The sequence below is a fragment of the Poromitra crassiceps genome, assembly GCF_964638095.1.
Source record: "Poromitra crassiceps genome assembly, chromosome: 28".
Taxonomy (NCBI): domain Eukaryota; kingdom Metazoa; phylum Chordata; class Actinopteri; order Beryciformes; family Melamphaidae; genus Poromitra; species Poromitra crassiceps.
The window spans coordinates 12,495,268-12,506,762 of NC_139651.1; the positions used below are offsets into that span (position 1 = coordinate 12,495,268).

The 11,495-nt window shown below is 46.1% G+C and overlaps 1 protein-coding gene across 1 annotated transcript; it reads left to right on the forward strand.

Annotated features, from left to right (window-relative positions):
* Window positions 1-8,615: 8,615 nt before the first annotated feature.
* Window positions 8,616-9,821, forward strand: LOC310799558 (polyubiquitin; the record flags this gene model as incomplete). Its single annotated transcript, XM_083662152.1, has 1 exon — window positions 8,616-9,821. The coding sequence occupies one exon, from the start codon at window positions 8,616-8,618 to the stop codon at window positions 9,819-9,821; it is 1,206 nt and encodes a 401-aa protein (XP_083518278.1).
* Window positions 9,822-11,495: the final 1,674 nt, after the last annotated feature.

The following is an 11,495-nucleotide window of genomic DNA, read 5'->3' on the forward strand; positions in this document are numbered from 1 at the left end:
TGCTCTGTGATCGACAACAGTCTGACACACAGCTCCCCCCCCCGCTACACGAGCGCTTTCAACAGGCTACTGTCGGCGGCACAGCTCCGCTTATTTGAGCTAAGCAGACCTTGTCGGGTTCAGCAGGAAGCCAGTCTGTGGTCCTAGAGAACATGCATCTCAAATGGCAGGACTTGTTCTCTTAGCGTAAACGCTCACCGCACGGCAACACATCAGATTTCTGGAATGGGTGCAGATTTCTGGTGCAGATTTCTGGAATGGGCTGGAGGAGAGCCAGACCTACAAGGCTTGTGATGCAATCCACCCCCCCAAAAAAAGGCCTCCGTTCACCTGGTGTGACGCAGGAGGAGGCAGGTGGATCGGAGCCCCTCCTCCTCCCCGTGACCCCAGGTGACCTCACCTGGCACGTCTACATAGTCTAGACGGGAATGAGTGAGTAATGGTGATGATTACAGCAACATAATAAGGTTAATGATATTTCCCATCACCGGTTTGGAAAGTGTGTTTGCATCCCCAACAAGGCTGTTACTGAAGATCTTCTGAGCTAATGCTCTCTGAAAGGTGTACAGGAAGTGTATTTGTGTGTGTTTGGTCGGGGGGCGGGGGGTGGGTAGGCTATCGACAAAGGTTTGCTGTCTTGGCAAGAAACTAGTTTTGTCTTTGTGTCTTAAATCAGACATTGGCAGAGGCAGAGAGGAAAGGGTTGGGGAGAGGGCCGGCATTTAGCACAAGGCAGGGCCTTTAGCGACCTAATAGAGCTGCTGGTCGCAGCTAAAAAACGTTTTGTGCGTGCCCTCTCTCTCTCTTCTTGTGCACTGCTTCGCTTAACCAGCTGACCAAGCTGGCCAATCAGAGTGATTCCTCTCAGCGACGACTGCCCAGCGCAGATTCGATATGTTGATTCGGCCGAAAAAGCCGCTTACAAGGCAGATCGAGCGACAGACACTCGGTCCAGACATCGCCGACGGTCCGGCTTGGTGCATCAGGGGCTTAACTATAATGTTTTTTGTCTCTGGTTCCCCTTTTGTCTCCTGTGTTGTTCTTCTTTTCCTCTGAAACGGCTACCTAGGCCAGGTTGGCAAAGGATGGGACATCACATTCAGTATCATATTTTGTATACTTATTTTGCCCCCGGTGGGACACTGTTTTTATGGGAGGGGGGTGTGATGAGTGACGGCCCCTCCCACTTTCCTGGCCCTGTCTTGGAGGAGCCGGGGTGGGCGGGGTCATAAGGCTGATCTGGCTGGTTGTACTGGAGCTTTAAAAGCTTGCAGACCACGCAGTGTCCCTCTCCCTCCTCACCGATGCATCTTTTGTTCTGCTCTTTTGGTTTGTAGTTGTCTTGTTATTGTCCCTTAGGTTTTAGCTCATAAATTATTGTAATTTTACTTTGCCGTGTTGACTCCCTTCCTCGAGCCGGGTTTTACACTCTCTGGTTGTAACACCTCATTTAAAAAGATGGTGGAAGTAAACCCGGTGAGGGCAGTCGCCCTAATCGGCATGTAATTGGTTGGACACAAACAGCTTTTACTGCAGAATGGAATCTCATGTTTATAGATGACCACAGGGGCTCTCAAAGTGCGTCCCGTGGCCCAATTGCGGCCCTCGGGAACGTTTCTAGTGAACCTCCGTTATAATGGTGTATTTGGTCCGATTCCCGATAGGTCTACTAGTCTAGCAGCAAGTCCTCAAAAAAGGCTTTAGTTTTTGAGATACCCCTACCCGAGGTAGAACAAATGACAACAATGATTTTTCTTATCTTTAGGGTCTCCCATTAATGAAATTGATTGTTGTCAAAAAAAAAATTGGGGGAAAAGATGTTTTTTTGGCTGTTCTTTAGAACTACCCCAATCCCTGAAAAAGAGCCAAATTAGGCCAGTCCGAATAGGGGAAAGGTGACAAAAAAGCCAATAACTTGAGAATGCTCACTCTTTTCCTCATCAGATTTGCTGAGGTATGAACCAGGTGGCTGCCCTACATCACCAAATAGTCAAAAAATGATTTACCTAAAAAGATAATGAATTATAGTCCTGTAAATATAGCTTTAGTTTAGGCGGAAATTGTAATTTGTGGTGATAGGAACATAGGACTCCATCACTTTTCTCTCATTTATCAGAAAAACTGAAATCCCTGAAAAATATACCATTACGGAGTTGTCTAGGGTGCTATTGAACACTGACCAGTAGCTGTATGGAGATATCTGGTACAGTTGTATTGCAAATGAGATTTCTTTAGACATAGGCCTACTACCTCTTCTCTGAAACAGTCAAATTAGGTCACTGGCATAATAGTCTATAAGTTAAGAATGCTCCCTCTGATGGTCATCATATTTGGAGAGGGAAATACCAGGTGGCTGAACTACATCACCAAATAGTCAGAATGTGAGTAACCCAATAAAATAAAGATTATCTAAATTACAAACCACCTGGAGCCGCTGTAGCTCAGGAGGTAGAGCGGGTCGTCCACTAATCGTTTTGGATCAAAGAGGTCGGTGGTCCTAACCTGCCGCCATTGGTGGTAAATGGCAAATGGCCTGCATTTATATAGCGCTTTTATCCAAAGCGCTTTACAATCAGTAGATAGTCTACATTCACCCATTCATACACCGATAGCCTGCCGCGCAGGCCGGGAGCAAGGAGGATTAAAGGTGTCTTGCCCAAGGACACAGCGACAGCAGCTGGGAGGGAGCGGGGATCGAACCGCCAACCCTTGCGTCATTGGCCGACCCGCTCTACCTCCTGAGCTAAAGCCGCCCCGGTGCATGAATAGGTGAATGTACCTACTGATTGTAAAGCGCTTTAAATAAAAGCGCTATATAAATGCAAGCCATTTACCATTACCATAAAACAGAAATAACAAGCTGTAAATATTGGAAGTTTGATTGAAACTGAAACATTAATCCAAGTATAATAGTAATCATAATACATAATACACAATCACAAAAACAGACTAGAAAAATGGACTAGAAAACAAAATAACCAAGGCAAAAATAAAACAGAACAGAGAAATAAAAAGTGGCTGCTTATTTGTCCAGGTATATGGACACTTTTTTCACAGCCAAAGTCCAAATATCCAAATATGAAATACAGTATCAGGCCTTTGTTGAACGTATTATGACCCTACCAGATTATTGTGCCAGTGTTTGGGAGTCTGGGGCACATTCACAACCTTATACTCCATTTACTGCAATTGTAAGGATTGCAAAATACTGATGCAAACAAAACTGTCTAAATATTGTTCAGTCTGGAGGCAGCCTGTCTATCTGGAGACGATCATGTTTAATATACTGCATCCTTAGTATCATTGTCCATTTGTCAGATTAAGCTATCACAATGTTACATTCTTTCCTCTTCTGTGTATCATATTGTAAGCTTTTTCCAAAGTATTTGGATCTTTCATTGTTGCTGCGCATAAGATGTTGGAAGGCCAACAGAGAAGCACTGGCACTTTCCACTCTCTCCACAGTTTGGATCTTTGCAATACAAGTGAGTAATGTCTCTCACTTCTGTAGGTGCTGGGGGGTTTCCTAAATAGGACTGGTTGGCTCCATCTCTGGCAATCCATCCCTTGACGATAGAACTCCATAACAGGGGTTTGGGCATGTGACTGTGAAACCATATCAGTGTCTGATACATTGCTCTTGCTGTCTACCAGCATGTCATGCACTCACTGGCTGTGACACAACAAGTAGTTTGTACAGAATAGGAAAGACAACAGCATTCACCAAACTCAAGACCCATCTCAGTGAGCTCAAAGATCTGGCCCATTTTGGACTCTGCCAGCTTGGAAGAGTCTTTGCCAGTCGCAAGAGAATTTGCACTTCTGCTTTACGGAAAAAATAAAAAGGAAAATGGACTGATGTGCACAAACTTGGATGAACTGAGGTTCATAATTGCATCAACAACATATGCAGCCTCTGCAAATTTGCCACCAACAGAGGATGCATTTGCACAACATGTGCAAAGAGCAATGTATCAGACAGCGATATGGTGTCACAGTCACATGCCCAAACCAATGTTATGGAGTCCTATCGGCAAGGGATGGATTGTCAGAGATGGAGCCATTAAACCAGTCCTATTTAGGAAACCCCCAGCACCTACAGAAGTGAGAGACATTACTTACTTGTATTGCAAAGATCCAAACTGTTAAAAGAGTGGAAAGTGCCAGTGCCTCTCTGTTGGCCTCCCCTGTACGGAGTTCGGCACCTGCTGTGCAGAATGTCAAAATGTGTCCCCAAACATCTGAGGAACCTGACATTTGACATTCTAGTATCTATATACTTGACCTCTCACTGAAACACATCTTATGTATGCGCAGCAACAATGAAACATCCAAATACTTCGGAAAAAGGTTACAATATGATACACAGAAGAGGATTTTTTTTTACATTGTGATAGCTTAATCTGACAAATGGAAAATGATACTAAGGATATATTAAACATGATTGTCTCCAGATAGACAGGCTGCCTACAGACTGAGCAATATTTAGACAGTTTGTTTGCATCAGTCTTTGCAAGCCTTACAATTGCAGTCCATGGAGTATAAGCTTGTGAATGTGCCCCAGACTCCCAAACACTGGCACAATAATCTGGTAGGGTCATAATACGTTCAACAAAGGGCTGATACTGTATTTCATATTTGGATATTTGGACTTTGGCTGTGAAACAAGTGTCCATATGCCAGGTCAAATGAGCAGTTTTTTTTTCTAGTCTGTTCTCCTGTTTTTGTTCATGAAATGAAATGAAGCACTGAGATTTGGGGCTACTATAAAACAAATGTATTATGATTACTATTATACTTGTATTATTCCATCATGTCAAGACAGGAGATACTACTGATTTATAGTTTGGATTAATGTTCCAGTTTCAATAAAACTTCCAATATTTACACCTTGTATTTCTATGTTTTAGAGGCTTGTAATTTAGATCAACTTTATTTTATTGGGTTCCCCACATTCTGACTATTTGGTGATGTAGTTCAGCCACCTGGTATTTCCCTCTCCAAATATGATGATCATCAGAGTGAGCATTCTTAACTTATAGGCCACAGTACCCATCTGACCTCAAACACTATACCGTCCCAACTCCAACATCCCCTTCATCTCCAAAACTCTTGAGAGGGTGGTTGCCGCCCAACTCCAGTCCCACCTCGACTCAAACAACCTCCACAAACCATTTCAATATGATTTCCGCCCTAATCACAGCACTGAAACAGCCCTGTTAAAAATAAATAATGACTTCCTCCGTGCAGCTGACTCTGGAATCCTCACCATCCTCATCCTCCTTGACCTCTCCACTGCTTTCCATACCATCTCCCACCCACTACTTGTGGAGCACCTGGCGAACATTGGAATCACTGGTGTTGCACTTTCCTGGTTTGCATCCTACCTCCCGACAGACAACAGTTTGTCCAACTAGGGAACCACTCGTCCGGGTGTTCTGCCGTTTGACCCAGGGGTCAGTATTGGGTCCACTCCTATTCATCACCTACCTCCTCCCCCTGGGTAAAATCCTCCGACACTATGGTGTCCAGTTTCACTGCTACGCCGATGATACCCAGGTCTATATCTCCACCAAACCCACCGCCGCTCTTCCTCCCACCTCCCTCACCGCCTGCCTCCAGGACATCAGGAGCTGGATGAGCAGTAACTTCCTAAAGTTAAATGCCAGTAAAACCGAGGCCCTCCTCATCGGCTCCAAAAACATCCTCTCCAAAGCTCAAAACACCACTGCCCCACACATCATCATTGACAGCTTCCCTGTTCCCTTCTCCACCCAAGTCAAGAGCCTCTGCGTCATTCTGAACAGCACCCTCTCCTTTGCACCCCACATAAAAAACATCACCCGGTCTGCTTTCTTCCACATCCGCAACATCTCCAGACTCCGCCCATCCCTGTCCCAACACAGCACCAAAGTCCTCATCCTGATCCACGTTACATCCCAGATTAATTACTGCAGCTCTCTTCTCTCTGGCCTACCCACCAAATTGCTCAACAGACTCCAAATGCCTGGATCATCACCCGCACTAAATCATCTGACCACCTCACCCCTGTCCTCATTCAACTCCACTGGCTTCCCATTCACTACCGGATTGACTTCAAAAACCTTCTGCTCACTTACAAAGCCCTACACAACCTAGCACCCACCCATCTCTCTGACCTCCTCCAGGAATACACCCCTTCCCGCTCCCTACGCTCTTCCTCAGCTGGCCTCCTGACTGTCCCGCCTCCCTCGCCTCAGTACCATGGGTGCTAGGGCCTTCAGCTGCTCTGCACCCAGACTCTGGAACTCGTTGCCATCACACATCCAACAATCTGACTCCATCACCACATTCAAATCCCACCTCAAAACCCACCTGTTCAAATTGGCCTACTACCTTTAATCATATACAGTACTCAATCTGTTATTCGCCTGCCGTGTGTATCTCCTGTCTTTTCTTATATCTACGCTCGTCATATTTTAATGATGCTGGTGTTTGCAATGCTTGTTTTTATGTATGATATTTTAGAATGTCATGTCTCTTTTATGCACTGTACAATGACCTTGGGTGTTTTGAAAGGTGTCACCAAATAAAATGTATTATTATTATGTTTACAGGACTATAATTCATTATCTTTTTAGGTCAATCATTTTTTGACTATTTGGTGATGTAGGGCAGCCACCTGGTTCATACCTCAGCAAATCTGACGAGGAAAAGAGTGAGCATTCCCAAGTTATAGGCTTTTATGCCACTTATTCCCCATTCAGAATAACATACAATAATTTGACTGTTTCAGTGAAGAGGTAGTAGGCCTATGTCTAAAGAAATCTCATTTGCAATAGAACTGTACCAGATATCTCCATACAACTAAGGTCAGTGTTCAATAGCACCCTAGACAATTCAGTAATGGTATATTTTTCAGGGATTTCAGTTTTTCTGATAAATGAGAGAAAAGTGATGGAGTCCTATGTTCCTATTATCCTATTATCTTTTTAGGTAAATCATTTTTTGACTATTTGGTGATGTAGGGCAGCCACCTGGTTCATACCTCAGCAAATCTGATGAGGAAAAGAGTGAGCATTCTCAAGTTATTGGCTTTTTTGTCACCTTTCCCCTATTCGGACTGGCCTAATTTGGCTCTTTTTCAGGGATTGGGGTAGTTCTAAAGAACAGCCAAAAAAACATCTTTTCCCCCAATTTTTTTTTTGACAACAATCAATTTCATTAATGGGAGACCCTAAAGATGAGAAAAATCATTGTTGTCATTTGTTCTACCTCGGGTAGGGGTATCTCAAAATCTGAGGGCCCATTCTGCTAGACTATACTGTCTCAGTTTCACTCAGGATGTCACTGATGACATCACTGATGATGTCACAATGTCTATGCATAAAGCCCCCCACACATGTAAAAGAGCTCTGCGCTCGCTGTGCTGTTTGTTTTCCGATGAGGAGAGAGCGCCGCCCGCCTCCCAACTATGCGGGAGACCTGACCTAACGTTGACCTTCCCCCGCTTCACCTGGCAGTGAGATTAGAGAAGATCGCTTATCATGTGAAGGCAGCGCTTAAAGGCTGCAGCTGGCCCATCACGTAGACGCCCACACACACACACACACACACACACGCACACACACACACCCACACACACACCCACACACACGCACACACACACACCCACGCACGCACGTACACACACACACCCACGCACGCACGCACGCGCACGCACGCACACACACACTCACACACACACACCACACACACACACACACACACACACACCCCACAGACAGCTCTGCACTGTCTGCGCTTTCTCTTCTCATCTTTTGTCTTCTCTTCCCTTCACTCTCTCTCTCTCGCACTCAAAAGTTGTGGCTGTATCTTCACCGATGATGTCACAATTGCTCAATTTAAGTGATTTGTGACAGACACTGATGACATCACTGCTCCCTAATGTTGTCGACATTGATTTTGTGGACCAGCCAACCAACCAACCAACCGAGTGACATAGAGCTGCTGGCCATGCATTCATCATCTATACGTGACATCACTGATGACATCACTGCTCCCTAATGTTGTCCCAATCATCCACTGTGTCATCAATGTCTTCCATTGACATTGCTTTTTTGGACCAGCATTTTTATGTGGACCAACCAACCAACCAACTGATGTAGCAGTGTCTATGTGGCATAGATGTGACATATGGCATTATGTGACATCATCAGTGATTTATGACATCACTGATGTTTTCACAATGGCTCTGTGCATAAGTGATTTGTGATTGCCATTGATTATTGTCATAGACAATGTGATGGTGTCACAAAACACTTACACCTGTGATGTCATCAGTGATGTCACCAGTGATCTCACATCACTTGAGTAATTAGAATAATTACTAGTGCAATTCCCGTGGGGTAAGGCTATAGCCTTAGACTGATGACATCACAATTGGCACTTGTACGCAGACATACTGACATACAGACAGACACTCCTGGAATTATTAGATAATTATACCGCTGACGTCACATGGTGTTGTCATGTCAGTCTGTTGTCAGACATTCTGACATCATCAGTGATGTCGTAAATCCTTCCATGCAGAGGGTATAAGTTGGACCAGTGAACAGGTATCATTTGTTTTCACTATGCAGATTTTTGTGAAGACCTTGACTGGCAAAACCATCACCCTCGATCTCGAACCAAGTGACAGCATTGAGAACGTAAAGGCCAAGATCCAGGACAAGGAAGGCATTCCGCCCGACCAGCAGCGTCTGATCTTTGCCGGGAAGCAGCTTGAAGATGGCCGCACCCTCTCTGACTACAACATCCAGAAGGAGTCCACACTTCACCTTGTGCTCCGTCTGAGGGGAGGTATGCAGATCTTTGTGAAGACCCTGACTGGCAAGACCATCACTCTGGAGGTAGAGCCAAGTGACAGCATTGAGAACGTAAAGGCCAAGATCCAGGACAAGGAAGGCATTCCGCCCGACCAGCAGCGTCTGATCTTCGCCGGGAAGCAGCTTGAAGATGGCCGCACCCTCTCTGACTACAACATCCAGAAGGAGTCCACCCTTCACCTTGTGCTCCGTCTGAGGGGAGGTATGCAGATCTTTGTGAAGACCCTGACTGGCAAGACCATCACTCTGGAGGTAGAGCCAAGTGACAGCATTGAGAACGTAAAGGCCAAGATCCAGGACAAAGAAGGCATTCCGCCTGACCAGCAGCGTCTGATCTTTGCCGGGAAGCAGCTTGAAGATGGCCGCACCCTCTCTGACTACAACATCCAGAAGGAGTCCACCCTTCACCTTGTGCTCCGTCTGAGGGGAGGTATGCAGATCTTTGTGAAGACCCTGACTGGCAAGACCATCACTCTGGAGGTAGAGCCAAGTGACAGCATTGAGAACGTAAAGGCCAAGATCCAGGACAAAGAAGGCATTCCGCCTGACCAGCAGCGTCTGATCTTCGCCGGTAAGCAGCTTGAAGATGGCCGCACCCTCTCTGACTACAACATCCAGAAGGAGTCCACCCTTCACCTTGTGCTCCGTCTGAGGGGAGGTATGCAGATCTTTGTGAAGACCCTGACTGGTAAGACCATCACTCTGGAGGTAGAGCCAAGTGACAGCATTGAGAACGTAAAGGCCAAGATCCAGGACAAAGAAGGCATTCCTCCTGACCAGCAGCGTTTAATCTTCGCCGGTAAGCAGCTTGAAGATGGCCGCACCCTCTCTGACTACAACATCCAGAAGGAGTCCACCCTTCACCTTGTGCTCCGTCTGAGGGGAGGCATGCAGATCTTTGTGAAGACCCTGAATGCCAAGGCCATCACTGAGGTCAAGCCAAGTGACACTTGAGAACCTAAAGGCCAGGATCCAAGACAACGAAGTCATTCCTCCTGACCAGCAGCATCTGATCTTCGCCGCTAAGCAGCTTGAAGATGGCCCCACCCTCTCCGACTACAACATCCAGAACGAGTCCACCCTTCACCTTGTGCACCGTCTGAGGTGAGGCATGGAGATCTTTGTGAAGACCCTGACTGGCAAGATCATCACCCTCGGATGACATTACTGAAGACATCACTCACTGAGTTGGTGATGTGATATGAACTGTTGAAGAGCCTTAATTATTGCATTAGATGTTTTGTATATTATATTGTCTTTAATAAAGTAACAAAGGACTCCCACACTGTCTGCTTCACTTGTAATCAAAATGTTTTAATGAGAATATCGTTTTGGTATGCAGACCATCAGATTCCCTGTTAAATAGGTTGGTACAGACCGTGGACCAATCAGGTCGCGTTAGCCTGGCATCAGTCATTGAAATCAATCATAATTAGGTCATAATATAAGTAGAGAAATGCACAAAAATGTCAGCCCCTGCCCTTTCACGAAGGTGGAGGCAGTTAGGGATGAGGAGCGGAGGAACATGAGATGAGGCGCAACAGCCAAGATTGAGGAGATGTGAGAAACACAGAAAACTTGAAAGAAGAAGAACCAGGTCCTGGTGAAAAGAAAATCCTTCAGGTTTGAGTGACAGGCTGCCCCGCTGTCATGGAGTCCATGGCTCGCTAAAAGCTGCTGGACCAGTGCTTTGAGCTGTGCCTGGAGATGTATGGAGCTGTTCTGATGGGAGATTGTTGCTTTTCTCTACTTCCTGGTTTTGTTGGACAATCATGTACAAGACGTGCTGTAGTATTTCATAAGGTGAGCAAGACAGTCATCTATCTGCTTTTCTCTACTTCCTGGTTTTGTTGGACAATCATGTACAAGACGTGCTGTAGTATTTCATAAGGTGAGCAAGACAGTCATCTATCACATGACGGTGAAAACGGATTGGCGTTCTATGACAGCAATGTCTCTTAAATGATGTTCAAAGACACCAATGGCGGGGAATGAGTTAAGATCGAGAACTTTCGCATGCATGCACTCAATTCTAGAGTGGGGACTCTGGAGATGATGAACCGAGCACACACGGACACACAGCTCTCCAATTATCGTAATAGGATTGGCTACAGGTGGTGTATGATGATGGTATTTAATCTCTCGTCCTGGATTATTTTATTAACAGTCACTGAAGAACTAAATATAGTAAATGAAAATAAACGTACAGTCCTTCAAGTCAGTTTTGGTGGAGCACGAAGTCCTTCATCACTTGTGTTAGTGGTAGGGAGTGCACTTGGTTCAGGCGATGTGTGCCCAGCGCTTGGCGGATCAGGATCCGACAGACGTGGGCCAGACTGCGAGGACATCTCTTGGCCTGCAGGAAGACCCTGAGAGCCTCGGGATCCGCCCTCTCCTCCAGCTGTGACTGCTCACAGGTCACCAGGCTCGGGTCGGCACCGTGGTCCAGGAGCAGCTGGACGAAGGCCGCCTGGCACCTGTTATGCAGCACCACCTCCAGCAGGCGAGAAGCCACGTCACGGGTCAGGACGCCAGTGGCGTGGAGCAGCAGGCGGAAGCAGTCCAGGTGGTTGTGTTCAGCGCTGATGTAGAGAGACCTGTTGAGAGCGTGAACACTGTCCACGGCAA